Source organism: Stigmatopora nigra, chromosome 2 (assembly GCF_051989575.1).
Source record: "Stigmatopora nigra isolate UIUO_SnigA chromosome 2, RoL_Snig_1.1, whole genome shotgun sequence".
Taxonomy (NCBI): domain Eukaryota; kingdom Metazoa; phylum Chordata; class Actinopteri; order Syngnathiformes; family Syngnathidae; genus Stigmatopora; species Stigmatopora nigra.
In genome coordinates, this window is record NC_135509.1 from 4,228,863 (window position 1) to 4,247,446 (window position 18,584).

The 18,584-nt window shown below is 38.5% G+C and overlaps 2 protein-coding genes across 8 annotated transcripts in view; one reads left to right on the forward strand and one right to left on the reverse strand.

The window, feature by feature from the left end:
* Positions 1–358: 358 nt before the first annotated feature.
* lft1 (lefty1) lies at positions 359–9,124 on the reverse strand. Of its 2 annotated transcripts, XM_077711470.1 has the most exons (6): positions 8,953–9,124; positions 7,975–8,059; positions 2,630–2,860; positions 2,277–2,523; positions 1,925–2,164; positions 359–890 (listed from the first exon to the last, which is right to left on the reverse strand). In XM_077711470.1, the coding sequence occupies exons 3-6, from the start codon at positions 2,820–2,822 to the stop codon at positions 566–568; spliced, it is 1,005 nt and encodes a 334-aa protein (XP_077567596.1). In that variant the 5' UTR covers positions 2,823–2,860; positions 7,975–8,059; positions 8,953–9,124; the 3' UTR covers positions 359–565. The 2 variants fall into 2 exon arrangements, with proteins under 2 accessions (XP_077567596.1, XP_077567587.1); XM_077711461.1 differs by lacking the exons at positions 7,975–8,059; positions 8,953–9,124 and having other exon boundaries at positions 2,630–3,607.
* The window catches only part of cdc42bpab (CDC42 binding protein kinase alpha (DMPK-like) b), a 43,753-nt gene continuing 33,901 nt past the window's right edge, over positions 8,733–18,584 (forward strand). For 4 of the 6 annotated variants that reach the window (XM_077711383.1, XM_077711399.1, XM_077711391.1 and 1 more), the window contains exon 1: positions 8,733–9,967. In XM_077711383.1, the coding sequence (XP_077567509.1) occupies positions 9,790–9,967 (178 nt within the window). In that variant the 5' untranslated portion in view covers positions 8,733–9,789. The remainder of the gene's footprint in view (positions 9,968–18,584) is intronic. The other 2 variants (XM_077711428.1, XM_077711418.1) reach the window with 1 other exon arrangement.

Here is an 18,584-nt window from a genome sequence, read left to right on the forward strand (position 1 = left end):
TAAAAGCCCTGAATATTCCGTTTTTTTAATAGATCTACAACAATGTTTTTTGAACTAAAAACACAGAAAAAACTGATGGAAAATTATATATATATATATATATATATATATATATATATATATATATATATATATATATATATATATATATATATATATATATATATATATATATATATATATATATATATATATATATATATATATATATCTATATATTCCCACCGTGTCCCATGATGCAAGTACCTACTTAAAGATACAACACAAAACATGCTTTTACTGAAACAAAATAGTTTATTTTACCAAACTATAAATTCCTTCATAAAGTATATACAACACACGTGACTGAATTTGAATGACAGCATGCAAATTCAAGATAAAAAACCCTTTCAAAATGTACAAAATATATAACAAAAAGTGCTCTGGAGTGGCGTGCAAGGTAACTCCCGCATGCAATTGTCCGTTTAAATAGGAAGTACTTATTATAAACCCTTAAATATACCATGAAACTGCGCTACATTATCCCCATGTCGGGTCTATCACAGCCGTTTCCTTTAGGTTAACTTCACATTATGGATACATTGTCCATAGTACACGCACACGTCTCTACGATCATGTTGGGAAACTCCGCCACTTCGATTTCAGTGTAGTCGCCCTTCTTCACCAGGTACATGATGGGCAAGGGGGCGCTCTCCGACACTGTGCACCTCCTCTCCCCGTAACCGTAGTTCCGTTTGGGCTGCCTGCAGCCTCCGGTACATCTGAAGGCCGCGTAACCTGCCGGCTCAATGATCCAGTACTGCGTCCATGTCAGGGCGCGGAAATCGACAAAGTACTCCTCTCGGCAGCAGGTGGTTTTGCTCGGGTTGATGTCACAATCGCCACGAGAACTGCAAGGCAAAGAAGTGGTAGGGAAGTTTAATTGTTGTTCTTTTTAATTGAGGGTTATGTTCATTTTACTCATTGAGGTGGAATTTCTTATCTACAATCAATACAAGGAGAGATATTGCTGTCATTAACTGTTAATGAGACATGCTTCAAAGTCCATAATAAGTCTGAACTATAAAGAATGCATCAAATCAATACAGATCTGCAACCAATTGATATAATTTCTTGAGAAAAAGCCTCTTACTGAATAATCTCCAATTTAGTTTCAAATTCATATTTTAATGAGTGACTCAATCTGGAAATATGTATTTTTTTTAGTAAGGAACGTTACAGCTTTGACTTGAAAATACGAAAATAGTGTATTAGGTTGGAGTCGAGTATATAACTTTGATAAAGATTGCACACTAATAAAAATATATATTATTGTTTTTTTTAAATATTCTGACATTGTGCAAAGTTACTCATTGCTTGTGTTTTATTTTGACTTGTACTTGAGTATTGTATTGGGATGACTACTTTTACCTGAGTATTTTTTGGGCTGACTATTTTTACTTCAATATTTGTATAGGGTTACCTACTTTTACTTGAGTCTTTTTTGGCATGGCTACTTTTACTTGAGTTTTTTATGACTATCTTGAGTATTTTATTGGAATGACTACTTTTACTTATACATCTGAATATTTTCTTGGCATGACTACTTATACCTGAGTATGTTTTTGGGCTGACTATCTTTACTTGACTTTTTTTATGACTATCTTACTCAAGTATTGTCTTGGGATGACAACATTTACTCTTCAAAATCCTCTTTTAAAGTTACACTACTCATTCTCCACCACCCCTGCATATTCCCAATTCAAAATGACCACAACTCTTGCCATCCCCTCCTTCTAAATTAGGGTTAGGCGGCCAAAAGGTGACAGGTGATACCCCTCCCTATGCAACCAAAAAAAAAAAAGAAGAAGCGAGAGATGGGGGGGTTGTAGACTAATTGTCACATGGACACAAAATCCTGTATATCAAAAGCTGGCCCCCTTACCCGTATTCTTCGAGATTGAGTGTGTAGAGGACGAGCTCTGGTTTTCCCAAGGTGTTGTCCGTCTGCTCTTGGGTGGTAAAGCGCACACTTTTCGCCACCTCCGCCGCGTAGCTGCCAGGTCTCTCGCCCTCGATCCACACCTCAAGACGCATGGGGGTCTTCTGCTGCGTTTTCGACCAATAGTGCACAGCCTGGGTCACATCAAAGCTCTTCCAACCAGTTTCGTGAATAGGAATCAACCTGTGAAGACGAAAAACAAGTTAATTAGATTTCCTCATCCCGTTTCGATATTGAATTACCCCCGGCGCGGGGGGGATGGGTGTCTCTATAGGGGGGGGGTTGATTGTCTCACCGTGAGTCCACTAGAGAAGTCCGGTTAGATCCGTTGGGAAGTTCTTCCACCCAGTAGACGCTGACTCGGGCGTTATTTACCGGGCGATGCGGCTTTCTCTCCACCGCTAGACGCTTGTATAGCGACCCCCGCTGGTAGAGTTTAAGTTCGGCCATAGTCACTTCACTGTTATCGGGGATTCTTGCTTCCATATCGAAAACCACGCGGTGCCGAGTAGTGTCTGAGTACACATACTCTCCTGAAATATCTATAAAAAATGCATTTTTTAAAATATATATATACATATATACTTTTTTTTTTTTTAAATGAGATCCGTGCGTAAATGACGCACCCCAACCATGACGCGCTCTTACCAGCATTTCCCGGAATTCCTCTCAAAATACCAGCAAGACTCGGGAGAGCTCGTCGTTTTCTGCTGTGATGGATTTTCAACATGGATAAGTATTTGTTCCGGACTGGAGCCGGGACCACCAGATTGTCCAAATCCCTCTTGTGGATCTCAGGAACATGGTCCAGACCCAGTTTACTCAGGAGCGCCTCCTTCATGTCCTGGTGCGTAAAAGCTTTGGTCCAGCCGAGGAAGGCTGTGCAAAGAACACAAGCGCGGAAGAAATCCATGTGGAAGGTCTTGGAGGGTCTTAAAAGTTTGATAAGCAGGGGTGCACAGTAGCACGAGTCAAAGGCAGAGATGGACAGGGTCCCCCCTAGGAGACTTCTTTTATAGTGTCGCGACCCTCCCAGTCGTTCACACATTGTCGATGGGGGGCAGGGGGACTTATCAGAACAAAGCTGCGACAATGCAAAGGCCCATTCGAAACAGGATATCTAAGTGGCCATACTTCAAACAGCAACAATTAGACATGAGGGTCATCACTATGGAGGGAGTGGAATTTTTCTTGCCTCTTGTATTTGATGTTTTACAGGTTAATCCACCTCCAAAGTGGATGTAGGTGCATCATATCGGGTATTGTGAAAATATTGCAGCTGGAAAATAGCATTGAGAGACATGTGGATCACCAATTTCATGATAATTCAATACAATATTGATTTTCTGGACTGTAAAGTATTTGCTGATGTTAAAAAGTCTACCAGACGGGTATCAAAGTGGCGGCCCGGGGGCCAAATCTGGCCCGCCGCATCATTTTGTGTGGCCCGGGAAAGTAAAATCATGAGTGCCGACTTTCTGTTTTAGGACTAAGTTAAAATGAAGAGTATAGATGTATATTAAATTTCATGATTTTTACCCTTTTAAATCAATAATTGTCATATTTTAATCCATTATTTTCTGTGTTTTTGGTTCAAAATTAATTTTAACAATTCATGTGACAATATTTTTTAATGTGAAAGAAGACAATTTGCAATCAATACATTGATTGTTATATCCCTCCACGCCAAAAAGTGCTCATATTTGCTATGGGAAAATCTGACTAGGATTATCACACAGGTAAGAATAAAGATGGTCAGAAATGGGGTCAAAATTATATCATTTTAAAGGGATTGGAATCAGTTGAAAAAGATTGTGTTTTTAAGCATTTTTAGAAGTGGAGTTATGCATTTCAGTTTTACTTCCACTGTAAAAAATTGATGTATTGACCTATTGACATTACTATAACTAGTGGATTGTTATTCACATGAAACAGAATATTCAAATAAAACTTGTTTTGCAACCTTAATTTGTTCTCCACAACCAATGATATAACAAGAATGTTGCATTTCTTTTTTAAAACTTAATTTAAACCATAGCCACAGTAATCCTTTTATATGTTGGGATAGATTTAATTGTACTTAATACACAAACCTGAGTATCAGTATCAGCTGTGAACTCTATCTTGACAAAATATGTGATGGCAACATCCTTAGTTAAGAGAAAATAGTACATTTTCCAAACTTGTATACGATTATTAATAAGTAAACTAGGAAAACAACTACTTGTTTGTCTGCTCCAGATGTGTCCCAGACAGACATGTCTTGACCCTATGAACCCAGAGTGCCCCCTCTTCACTATATCCCCCTCGTCTGTACACACACCCCACACTCGGATGTGTACATTCCACCGCACGATGTCAGGCCCGCGACAGTCTGGCAGCAGTCTGTCACACACCAATCTTATTTCTGTCTGTCTGGAGCGAGTTTTTTGGAACAAAGTAAACCACAATCAACTCATCCGGTCTTTCCGATCATGCGGCGTTCAATCAAAGTTTCGCCCATTGGAGGACACGCATTTCAGCGTGGGAGGGAGATTTTAGGATTAGATGTTTATTCTGAGCCATGTCACCCATTCTTGGTCCTCCTCTCTCTCTAGCAGATTAAAATTATTAGCCAAACAGACAGTTAATCCAAGAGCCGGGGGGCCGGCGAGTGATGTGGATTGGGGCAGGCTCTTCACAGGTTGGTGATTATCTGATTCCATTGCGAGGATTTGCCTTGCCTTTTTTGTCACACAAACATTACAAGAGGGCCGCTCTCACTGGCTACTCACAAGGCTCTCCATGTGATTGTGTATTGGCTTGTTTGCTTAGAGATGTCAGACAGACTGAAGAAGCACACAGGAAGAGCAAATGACAGATGACTGCCAGGACTGTAGCTTCTGAACACTATGTTAGGATCCATATGCTCCTTGGTATAAGCATCACTCAACATGTTTCATGACCAAAAGGCATATGTAAATATGCAATGGTTGCGCATTAGTGAGGAAAATACAATATGTACTGTATATTTATATCTTCACATCCATTTTTATAACTAGGAGCACAGTAACATTTAACTTCATGCCAGTAAAAGAAAAATAGAGCTGTGCAGTAATGTTAATAAAATTGCGGGTTGCATTAGATAATATGTGTCAAAGTGGCGGCCCGGGGGCCAAATTTGGCCGGCTGCATCATTTTTTGCGGCCCGGGAAAGGAAATCCTGACTTACTGTTTTAGGATCAAATTAAAATGAAGAGTATAGATGTATATTAAATTTCATGATTTTTACCCTTTTAAATTAATAATTGTACATTTTAATCCATTTGTTCTGTGTTTTTAGTTCAAAAATCCTTTTGTAAAATCTAAAAATATATATATATAAAAAAAAGCTCAAATAAACATTGTTTTAGATCTATAAAAAACTGGATATTCAAAGCTTTTAATCCAGTTCTTTTAATCAATTTATTAAAAAAATATCTAAATATTATATCTAAACGGGTCCAATGTGTTTGCGGTGTATCACATGTTATGGGCAAGTCGGGAGCCATATGTGGCTCTTTTAGTGGGTGTATATGGCTCTCCGCCTTTTTAAATCATAATTTTTCTTCATTAGACTCTTCTACATGCATTCTGTCATTGATACTCATTGATTAGCAACAGTGAAATAATGTTCTCTAGTTTTTTTTACTTTCAAAGTGGTGAAATGAATAAGAAATGATCACATTTTCATGTATTTTTACTTTTAAATTCTGAGTATGGCTCTCAAGGAATAATATTTGAAAATATGAATTGTTTATGGCTCTCTTCATCAAAAAGGTTCCCGGCCCCTGACATATATGAACAACCAAAAAGAAGGGGGGAAAATGTGTCCCTTCCTAAATATGGTGTCCTAAGTGCTCAATCATGTTGTCTGGTGTGTCCTATTGTTGAGTGCACTCAAGTGCCAGTCTAATCTAAGTGCTCATACACTAAAATACATTTGTCCTTCTCTCCTTAAACATGTCAAGCCCTAATTCAGCAAATGAAGATGTCCTTTTGTGTGATATTTCTCAGTCTTTCTTCCTTCCCATGTCAATCAGTTCAAAGCCACATCTCAATGTTGTTAGGTGCTATTTCTTCTCAATCAAAGGCCACAGAACTCCCACAATCAACAATGGAGGTGTTAATTAACATGCAACATTTGCATTCAAAAGACGTCCAATTTATTGGTTGTTTTCTTCCATTTGTGCAACAACACATCCTATTTTGTAGCCAAATACTTTGGGAAAGAATACTATGAAATGTATGTGTGAATGTTAGAGCAAATGTATGGAAGCGTATTGGAGTCATTTGAAAAATTAAACAAAAATATATGACTGTTTTTCAAAATAATGTATTTTTGGATTTGTTTTTTTTAAATGGTTGTTTTTTTGAATGATTTATTTTTCAAAACTTGTCTTTTTTAATACGTAAAATATTATCTTGATTATTATTTATATTTTTCACATTCAGGAAAAAAACAAATACAAAAAACCCTAAGAAATAAAAAAATAAAATAAAATAAATAAAAACTAAGAAAAAACTACTTTTAAAATAATTCCTGGGAAAAACATAGTTAAAAAATATTCAAAATACAACTCCAGAAATTAAATTAGTTAATAAAAAAACTAATAATTAATTCAAAGAACTTTCCCAAAAATAAATTAATTTGAAAAATGTTCATTGTTTTATTTTTTAAAATAAATGGGGCTTTACTTTTTTTATAATTGAAATCTAAGGGTCCATTTTTTTGCAAAGGGGCTTTACTTTTGCATATGATAAGCACATTCTCTTGTAAAACACAGCATACAGCATAGTCAATATTGAACTTGTTGTTGGTGGTCAGTGCAAATTCGTCATTATTATTCACATGCCTCCCCATCTATCTGAACGTCAAATATTTGACGAATTGCTCTCGTTTGCACAATAATGGCCCCTGAGCGACCGAGACAATCCACGCAATTGCTCAATAATCATTGATCGGTCTATCACAAGTGGAAAGCGCCAGACCAGACGAGTCGAAACCCTATGAACAATTATTGCTCAACGACCCAGTCTAGTACACGAGCGTCTAATTGCATTTGAGCATGGCTCTACTTTAATCCCACTGTAGATTTAGACAAATAGGATCAGACATGATTAAATAAGACTCCGAATTGATATTTGCATTAACTTTTAATTATTTGACCCTACTGTTCTCAAAATCTTTTATCTTGCAGGGAAATGCACTACAGCGAAGACCATTTACGAAAAATAATACAGTTAATAGTACATTCACAGCAGAGTAGTATTCGTAAAAAAAAAGAACTATTTGTGTCCGCAAGAGGGCAGCATTGTCACAAAAATGGTCAATGAAAGACGTCTGCTGCCAATAATTATGCTTAAAATAGTACAATAAATTATACATTTTAAAAAGGAATATTTGTTGATTCGTCAGTTTTAAAAGAAACAAAAAATACGAGTTATTTCTAAAAGGGAGAAAACGAACGTTTATAATGTGAAATGTAGTTTGTCTAATAAATGATTTCAATATTTAGATGGGTGTGTAAACTATTTTGACTTCTACTCTTATAATTTATTAAAAATGTGTACTTTCATAAACAGAAAGTTCCATTCTTGATCAAACCTTACCGCCACACTATTTAATTTTGTCTGTTAATCATTCATTGATGTACTTTGAGCTGCAATAAGTACTTTGCTTCAAAAGCTTGCGGTATGATAAAACAGAGTATCACAGAAAGGTTATATCTTGATCTCTTTTTATTTTCAAAAATCATTAACTTATATTCACATTGGCTTCCTAAGCATTTAAAGATGACTTTGATTTAAGGCTTTCCTAATCATTTCTCAACAGTTTAAAAAAATACTGATAAACTGTACCGTGGAAATAGGATAGCCAAGTGGGGAGAGTGGTTGGCACTTTGGCCTCACAGCTGTAGGGTTGAAGGTTCAAATCCCGGTCGGTCTACCTGTGTGGAGTTTGCATGTTCTACCTGTGTGGGTTTCCTCTGGATACTCCAGTTTTGCCTGCCTCTTGCTTGGAGTCAACTGGGATTGGCTCCAGCACTCCCCGCGACCCTAGTGAGAATAAAGCGGTTCAAAAAAATGAGATGAGAGATACTGTACATAATAAGTAATCTTTTACTGACATGCCTATGATAAGACTGCAGGACTTTAAGTCATTTGTCCACAGCTTTGCTCAAACCTTATATCTACATGACAACATCATATTTTTATTTAATCATAACTAAATTAAAGGAACAGGGACTTTTAAAATGCCAACAATGAAAATTTCCCCATTGCTATGCACCAGGAGCAGCCTGACAGACAGGCCGCAGTTTCCATTCACCTTTTTTTGACAGCCCCCAAACCCGCACCCCACCATCCCGATTCACCTCCACATTGCCCCCTTCTTTTCCGCACAGCAGATGCTGCGATGGACGCCATGACTGGGATCTTGCCCGCAGAAGCAACCAAAGATGTTATGAAGAGAGAGAGATATTACCCTAAAACCACACCAAGATGGCGGAGTCTAACGTTTCATTTCTCAAGATAGGAACGTTAATTACGCTTCTACATCTTCCATTTTGTTCATGTAGTACTTCAAAAAAATGCACAATGTCTTAAAAACGATTTATTAAGGAATTGTATAGTGAGATGATTGCTTTTTATCTCATTACTAGTCAAAATTGGCTTCCCAAAATGCAACGCGAATTTTCAACAAACCCAGTGGAGTATTGTTATCTTAACCGGGGAAGATCTTTGGTAGCGGATCGCTGCGCTGTGTTTAGAAGAACGACCCGCGGACGAAGCGAAGGAGAAGAGGACAAGAGGGAGTTTGGGCTGCGTCCCGTGTTTTGGAACCGACAAACGCTCCTCTTTTTGACGTGACACGGGCTCCCGTGCAACCTTTTTTTCTCTTTTTTTAAAAGGACAAGAGCAATCCCTCGCATTTTTAACGTCCAACTTACCGGATCCTTCTTTTGAACTCTTTGAACAACCGTCGCGTGGAAGTGGGAAGGATCTAAGAATCTAGTTTGAGGACAGACAGTGGGATTTAAATAACATATCTAGTAGCACTGCCTTGCGACAATAAGAGGATATTTTGAGGGCTTCATTACGAATAACATTGAAAGGGTCCGATCTAGCTTACGTTTGACAGACACGCCGACCACATGACAAGGGGATACTTTGAAGAGAATAACGATGATGACATTTAGCAGTAAAGCGAAGAAACGTTCACTTCGCTAGCCAACGGGCTACTCGGCTAAGGTAGCTAACTGCTAACTAAGCCTGTGTCGCCCTTTGCATTCCCGGAGCAGAGGAGGGGCACCGGGGCTTTGTAGCATTGCGGATCTGCTTCGCATATTTTGCTGGCTTCAAGCACGAATGAAGACACCCGAATGTGCGCCATATCTAGTCAGGGGAAGCTGTTAAAACGCCACGAGAGCACAATTTTACAGTTTTGTTCCATCGGGGAACAGCGTCCGATCCAACCGTCCTAGGGCAGCTAGGCTATGTTTCTGGGACTACTACTACTATACTTTTCTCTTTTCCCCTGCGGCGATCAGGAATGTTAACATGGGGAGCTACTGCTGCACCCCATATAGATCCAAAATGTGGATTTCTGGGCAAAGATCATGAGTAGATCGTCGATACTGCGAGGTTTTCATAGTTAAAAGTTTGCAATTATTTTCGATACATAGTCATCGTGAGAGAACTTTTTCCTCTTGGCCGTTGGAATCATCACTACACTTTTGATCATATTTTTTTTTACTTATCGTTGAAGAATTTTGGACTATACAAGCATGTCGGGTGAGGTGCGTTTGAAGAAGCTGGAGAAGCTGATTTTGGACGGGCCCACTGGGTCGAATGGTCAGTGTCTTAGTGTGGAAGCCTTGCTGGATGTCCTGGTATGTCTCTACGATGAGTGCAACAACTCTCCCCTCAGAAGGGAGAAGAATATCCTGGAGTTTTTGGATTGGGGTAAGCAGGAAGATCCTTTTATTATTGTGTTTTTTTTCCCCATATTGTTCTTTTTTGGTAAGACGATAGGCTAATAATGTTGGTTGTGCACTGACCCTCCCTTCTACATCACATTCCTTTTATAGTATTCGTTGGCTTCAGCTGGCCTGCTGTTTTTTTTTTCTTCCTTAACACTAACTGCAAACTACTTATGCGACCCGGATCTTAATTATGAAATGTGTTATGAGACTATACGCATTGTTGTCATGGATTAATGACCAAGTCTAAAAATATATATCTGTGTAGAATGACATTTTAAATGATGACATGAAAAGAATCTCTAAAATGTCATTGTGAATAGTACATGAGTCTACCAGACTGCAGTTTTACTGTTTTATTCTTATTTTTGTCCGGTAAGTTTGGTAATTTTTGTTCTCAACTCATTTTATCCTCATTAGGGTTGCGGGGGTGCTGGAGCCTATCCCAGCTGCTTTTTGGGCCACAGGAGGGGGGACAATCTGAATTGGTGGCCAGCCAATCGCAGGGCACAAGGAGACAAATAATCATTCATGCTCTCACTCATGCCTAGGAGCAATTTAGTGTCTAATCAGCCTACCATGCATGTCTTTGGAGTGTGGGAGGAAACCGGAGTACCTGGAGAAAACCCACCCAGGCCCAGGGAGAACATGCAAACTGCACACAGGTGGATCGGCCTGCATTTGAACCCAGGTCCCCCACTGTTAGGCAAAAGTTTAAGTTGCACAAGAGTGCAGAATACAGTAAGTATGTCACAAAATAAAGGTGATTTTGACCCGAAATTTCAGTAGTCCCGAAATGACAGTAATAATGCTATATAATAATAGAAAATATTGCATATTTTGTAATAATAGGCAAACAATTTTGCCCAATTACATTCAGAAATAAGGTTGTTAAAGAGAAAATTGTTCACAAATCAAGTCATATTACACATTTACAGTACAATTTTCATCATTGAAGAGGAATCTTAAAAGGTAAGAAAAAGCAAAAGTGTTCTCCTGTTATGAAAATGTCAGGATTTTTAAAAAGTTGATTTATTTCTACCAAGTGAGGATTTATTGATATATCATGGGAAATGTAGAAATGTTAAGGTGTTGTAGTTGAACTGTTACTGTAATAAAAAAATGGCATCATGGTAGCCACCCAAGTGGGAGTGTGTAAAAGACAAATTCCGATGCTTAAGAGATTTTTTCCCCTTCACAGGAGAGTGCAATGTCGAGCGTCCGTGTTAGCTAATTAATAACTCTGTGTATTGGTCGTCAGTATATATTGCTGGTGCCTATTTCCATTACATTACTGAGTATACAGTATTTTTAAAATGACATTGATACACAGGCTGTTACTAGCAAAAACTGAAGACTTGTCAGTTGACCCGAAGACTAACAAGTTACCCCGTTAACATTCCGTTTTATTTGCTGAAAACCAGAATATTCTCTAGGCCAATTTAAAGCCATAAATACTCAGACACTACTACTACTGTAGTAAAGGCAGTCAAGTCACATTTTAATCACAACAAATGTCTCCAAGGGATTCACTAGTCCACAGTTTACAAACAATAACTGCATCCATTATCTGAAGATTCACTTAGTCATCTTTCATTAATGCTTATCCCCCGAAGGGTCATAGTGCTGGTTATTTAAATACATGTGTGAATGTTTTTTCAAGTCCAGAAATACATCTATAATATATTCTTCTCATAATTTGGAATCCACAAATATATCAGTAATGTGTTTTTTGGATGCACAATTTGAGCCACAATTTTCAATCCACAAATATTATGTTTTTTTTCCATGTGTGTACATTTTTCATGATCATTTTTAAATACTCTGTTCTGCTTGGAAATTATTGAATTGGCAATTGTGGTTGGTTGGACAAAGAGCATGCACACATGCTGGATAGTGTGAAAAGCTATGTGTGTTTGTGCCCTTGTGACATGTGGAGTTTAGTTGATGCATGGAGCAGGAATGTGAACAACTCACCTTTTTTAGCTACTAGCTGCCAGAGCATGCCTGCCCTACCCGGCCCTACTACATGCCCTACCCTACTACATGTCTGGGAAAGCCCTAGAAGTGGGAAAAGTATGTGTGTCTACTTTAGGGAATGTGGATTAATGACACACTAGAAAGTAAGAAGAAAAACAAATTTCCAGTTTTGCTGGCCACATTTTAGCTCAATTAATGTTTAGGAAACAGACAATAGTGATGGGATTTAAATGGAGATTCATTTAACTTGTAAGTTTCGTCTATCACACCCATTTCCGTTTGTAAGACTTATTTAAATAATATATTTATTAATCTCTGGTAGTGGCTGCTTGCTTCGCAAAAGAAGAAAAGGCAGTTCCTTTTTAAAAAAAGCACTGTTTATTACACACTTTTTTTGTTGCTGTTTTTTTGAGCTGACACACCGCAACAAAAATATTTGCAATAGATGGAGAATGGGTGCGCCAAATATCATATATATACCATGGGTCGCCAACTCCGGTCCTAGAGAGGCGCTATCTGGTCTGTTTTCCATACCTGCCTCCCCTACGACACCTGGATCAAATGATCAAGTCATTGGCAAGTTGTCCAGAAGCTTTATACTGATCCCGATTATTTGATTCAGGTGCCCTTATTCACTGCTCGAAGCTCGCGTTTTCCAAGGTGCAAAACTGCAAATTTTCGTGTGATGAACACACCCGGACTTCAAGGAATAAAAAAAAAGAACCAGCATTATGATGGATTTACGTGAAGCTGGCATGACGATAGGACATAAACACACTGCATTGAACCACTTGGAAGGAGACTGATGATGCCGCTGTCATTGAATTTGGCAGTGTCAAGACAACAGGAACAAAATTTGTACAAGAAAAAATCCTCTCGAATCTAACGAAGATGGTTTGGACTAAAGCTTCAATGACCGTTTTTTCCATTATTTAAATTCAGCGGAGAGGAACTATTTTCCACTGAGTACAGTACTTAAAGTACCGTATTTACTCGCATATAAGCCACCTTTGTTTTACAAAAAATGGCTGAATGGAGGGCTTATATGCGCATAAAAACACAACATGCACGAAACTGTGGCTTATACGCAAGAAATTGTAAAATTCTAAAATTTCAAGGCAATTTTTAAAAGCGCCGTTTATACGCAGGGGCGGCCTATATGCGAGTAAATACGGTATTTACATTTTTTTAAATTTATAGATTATATTGAGATATTAATCAATAGACTTCCATGTAATTGTACTTGTGTACTTGTATTTTCATTTAGGCATGAAAACATGTACTTGGCGGTTTTTCGATTATCGGGGCCATGTCTGGTCTACATTAACCACGATAAACACAGGATTAGTGTAGCTCACCCGGTCAAAAGCAAAGTCCATTTGCAATAAAAACTATATGCACTGTATTCATTTCACAGTGTCCAATTTCTGATTTACCACTACAAAACAAATGTCACAGTGGTAGCCTATTAAAAGCAGACTACATCTGATAGATGGTATAAACATAGTTAAATCCTACATGCTGTTAACTGTTTCAAGATGGTTCGCACGAAACCCAATAATGTTCCAACTTTAGAACTATCTGCCTTTTGCAGAAGATTTGAAAATGCACAGCCATTGTCAGGCTGATACGCAAAGACCCTGAAAAACTAGTCATTTAGCATATGCACTTTTTAAGGTATTTATCAGTGAGTTAGCCAGTTTCTTCTTCATTCCATGAAAACAAACATTTAAATCGGGTGTGCTTATCTTCTTGTTTGGTGACCTAATTCCACCTGAAATGGAGACCCCTGCATGACCTGAAGCCACAGGAGAAATGAAAATGGGAAAGTATACTGTATCCTAATTCCTTGTGTTTATTTCAGCAGTTACTGTGTATGCAAAGAAGACCATTGTAGTTTAGGCTTGTGCACCTTCTCATTCACCCACACTGTGGTTTATGAAGCACAGCAATTGACTTGTATTTATGCACATTGTACTATTTCAATGTCACTGTCCATTGGGTAATACAATCAACACATGATAGTCATCCATATCTATTAAATCAATTTGAATTCATGGCCAGTCAATTGCAGTGTACAAGGACACGGACAACCATTCATGCTCACAAATCATACCTAGAGGCAATTTAATGTTCAACCAGCCTACCCTGCATGTTTTTTGGAGGTGAGAGGAAACCGTAGTAGCCGGAGCAAGCCGTAGTACCTGGACAAAACCAACACTAGGATGGATGGGAGAACATGCAAACTCTACCACTTAAATACACGAGCACTTGTTGGTTTGACTTGTAGCTTAGTTTCCTCGCTATAGCCATTTAAATTAATGTTATTAGTTCTAGAGAGGTACTGCTAAATTCTACGTCAAGACCCTTTGGTTCCACCACATCCAGAACAAAAAAACCTTGTATGTTAGGCAATCCCCTCAGCCCATTGGCATCTTGTACTTTTTGGCCATTACGCTCCCACCAGCAAGCATGTGATTAGACCACTCTGAAACTAATTCAGTTGTTGCGGATGAAAAACGAGGTTTATAAAATAAGTGCATGCTCAATAAATTGGTATTCTTGAATGGATTAAGATTACTTGTTGTATTTTACAATGATCTTGGTATAGAGCTAAAAAAATAGGATGCACTCTCCAAACAGGACATCCTTACAACCTCTCGGCTTTTCTGATGTTTCCCGTCTGGTTGTCTGGTGGTGACGGTGGTCACATTAAACAGGAAGGAAGCACAAGAACTCATTGAGCTAGTTTGGACCAAGCATGGACATGATGTCATTCAAGGAAGTGAGACAGCTGTATTGCATTGTGTCATTGTGTGCTCACTTGTTTCCAACATTGTGGTAGTGTTGACAAGTAGTTATTTCCTTGCCTGTGAATTCATCTTACATATGAATATATACCCAATGTCTCTTTTGTGTTTTTTGTTGAGGGTTTGAAAAGTTTTGGTCTTTTAGAAAATATTTAACAGCACTTTGGAGTTATCCTGGTTCTTGATTAATTTAGTGGCTTGTGAAAAATCACTAAAGTATGCAGTTTAGTAAACTGTATCTTTCCTCTGCCTTTTACCATTGTGTTCCACTGTGAAACACCTGGATATTATTTTTGAAGGAACTGGTGAAATTCAGTTTATCAATTTTTTTTCTCGCAGATTTGGCAAGATGGAGGAATTTGTTCAAATGTTTGAAACAGTAGTTCTACCTTTTGAACTTTGCACTGGTGTAGACCGATACATGTTTCATAAGTCCGTAAGGAAATATCTGGCATTACTTTTGTTACATTGGAGTGGCATGAAAAGAAGGAATAAAAAAAAAAATAGGAAAAAACGTAATTTTCTAAGCTTTGACCCCTGTGTACAGCTATGGTCAGTTCACTGAACTGTCTTCCCTTGAGACTTTTTCACACTGCACTTAACAACACTCGGCCCGCCACTGACGAACCCTTCAACTGTGTATGTGATATGAGGGTGTGAAAACGTAATGGCTCATCGTACTGTCACTCGAGGCGCGGCCACCCTCAAATGGACTTGGTAGTATTTGTTGGAAATGAGTTCATAGTGTTTTTCATCTAAGTTGTTTCCAAACCAATCAATGCTCTCAGACAAAACAATAAATGAGTTCCCCATTTAAACGTCTAAATTATGGTGCAATTGCCTTGTCTGTCCAATGATAAAATTGATATGGAAAGAGGCTAATACATTGCAACACATTCCATGTTTTTCCCTACCCGCTTTTAAATCTAAGGGTTTGTGAACCAAAGGCTTCTTGGGATTCTGCCATCGATGCAATTTGGCTTTCACAGTAGATCCATGTGTACACACTATTCTATCTGCAAAGTGATCTTTTTAGAGTAATGATAATCCTTTAATTTCGGAGTTGGGTTCCTAGAAGTATAATATAACATACAGCCAAAATCCCAATGTATCCTTTGTGTCTTTATACCCATAAAATAACGAGTGGTGGAGTTTCACTTTTCATTGCTTGCTGACCCAAGAACAAAATTTAGTCGAGGATCTTAAAACCATAACTGTCAATAAATATCCTTGTAACAGAACAAGTAAAAAAAGTGAATTTCTCTGGCCTCGTATTCTCTTTGAGCTTTGCTTCACTTGTTGCAGGATGTTTGTCAATTAGGAAAGAAAGAGACAGGCACAAAATTCCAGTTGGGGGTTGATTGAGGTGAGAGGCGGGCACACAAAAAATGTTGTCATCAACATTTACTTGATTATATTTTATAGCTATGGGCATGTACGTACACGGTGAACTACTTTTTCACAATTAAAAATCATTACGACTTGGTTATTTGGAATATATTACCCATTGCTCTAAGAAACTGTTTGCCAAATCGGAGTTTGAACTAGAGACCACATACAGTACATTATCTGGATGTAGCTGCTTTATATCTTTGTTTGCCAAGCATCTCCCCGTTGCTTTGGTCAGAGGACTCCGTTGTGTGTGTAAAAATCGCTGACTCAGTCCGCAGCCCCCATAGTTGGGCTGCTTGTGGAATTTGGAGTTGAGGTGCAATGTTCGGCAACACAGCAGCTGTTTGGAAGGGGCCAGATCGACCCCTTTGTCCTCCAGTGCCTCACTCACCCCTCCTCATTTTGTATGTGTCTGTCTTTCTGTCAGTCCACCTCTACCTCCATTGTGGATTTTCATTGTTATAGTCGGTGATGATCAATCAGCTTTCGTTCACTGGTGCATTCTTTAAATGCTCTGCTACAGGTTTTGCTGATTTATAATTCTTAATCTTAATTAATGATGGAAGACAAATGTTAATAAGAGTTGTGCGGTGTGCCATTGTTTCCAAGTTTGCCCCGACAGTCTCGAGGACATTGCTTTTTACTGCACTAAAACTAACTTGTGCATTTCTAAACCATGGCAGCACAACAAAGTGTTGCCAAGTCAGTGTCGTCCTTAATGCAATTTGTCTCTATGGCAGATAATTGATGCAATAAGCAAACAAGATTAAGCAGACAATAATGAAGATTCCACTTCCTGTTGTGTGTTGTTATTCTCTGTTCTCAGACCACAGTGCTTCCTGATAGCTGACACAAACTGCTCTGACCTTGCCGCATGGATCAGCACAAATCTAATGGTCACCTTCTATTTTTAGGCCCATTCATATAACCACTGGTAGATTTGTTTAGCTGACCTTCTCAATCACGTAAAGTGAGTACGCATGACTTAAGGACTATTAACTAGCCTACTACTATGTCAGCAGCGTTCATCCATCCCCCAATTCTATGGCACTCATTGACTTAAGTGAAATCTCACATGCTGCTGATCTGATAGTCCCACATCCTTCCTTCTTTAGCCTGAATCGCTTGCATTGTCTGGCAATCTGTTTCTGCATTGACTCATGAGGAAGATTCCTCCTCATGTACCTTGAGGGAAAGATTTGAAAAGAATGAATCAATTTCTTACCTGAGTATTTTGTTCACATTTTTTTTAAATCTCTCTCATACTAAGGATAAACATGATCATTTGTTCTTCATAGCCACAGGTTTGTGTATTTTCCCCCAAGGTTTCTGTCACGGGCAGCACATAATGGTTTGTAGGTCCGCCTCACTGTTCTGAGATCAAAGGTTGAATCATCTTTGTGGTTTGAACTTCCTTTGTGAAGCATGCATCTTCTCCAGTGTGCTCTGGCGTCCTCCCACATTCCAAAAATATGTCTGGTAGCTGATTCGCCACTACAAATTCTCTGTAGGTAGGATTGTGTGTGGAATGGTTGGTCGTCTTCTTATGGCCTGTGTATTGGATGGCAACCAATTCAGGTATTCCCCAGCTTACTGCCGTTAGTTGACTGGGATAGGCCCCTTGCCCCACACAACACTTGAGGATAAGCACAATGAATGAATGAATGAATGTTTTTCTCATACTCAAGACTTAAGACAACGCAATTGTTTTTGTCATACTATACTTTTACTGGGCAAGAGTTCTGAATGGCACTGCAGTTGTTTTGTAATCCTGCATCCTGCTTGAGTCAGAGTATTTAAAAGAAACACAACTGCAGGTAACCTTTTTCATCTTTTACAATTAAAGGAATTTGTGCCGGAACAGGTGTGGGAGTAAAGCCTGTTTGGTGAAGTTGGCATGTGGTCTTGGCATGTATCTGCTGGGATTGACAAAGCGCAGTTCATTAGTGAATCTGAGAGGCAATGTGTACAGGTTCATTTAGGTGGGCCATGTCCTTATCAAAACAGAGGTCACACTATGTTCTCCCACGGAGACTCAATCTACTTATCTGTGAGGTCACACGTCTTCTACCTGTTATCTCAGTCAGCCTGCTACTGTGCCAGAAGCTTGTTAGTTATCACTGTTTATCGTTCATTCATGCTAAACAGATCAGAGATGAGTTTGGGTCTATATAAAGCTTGTTTTTCCTTTCCATGGTGACACATTTTTTCTGCAGATTTTGTGAATAATGAGTTGTGTTCTTTTATAATTTGGTTTAACTCCTCTGCATTCTGTGAATTCAAAAGATGAAAACTGAAATTTTATACCCATGTATGTGCATGTTATATGGATCATTCAGCACATTTAATTTTTGTTCATACTCTTAGAAATTTTAGTATGGAATGGATTTGAGATTTTTTAAGTAGCTTTAAATTTCA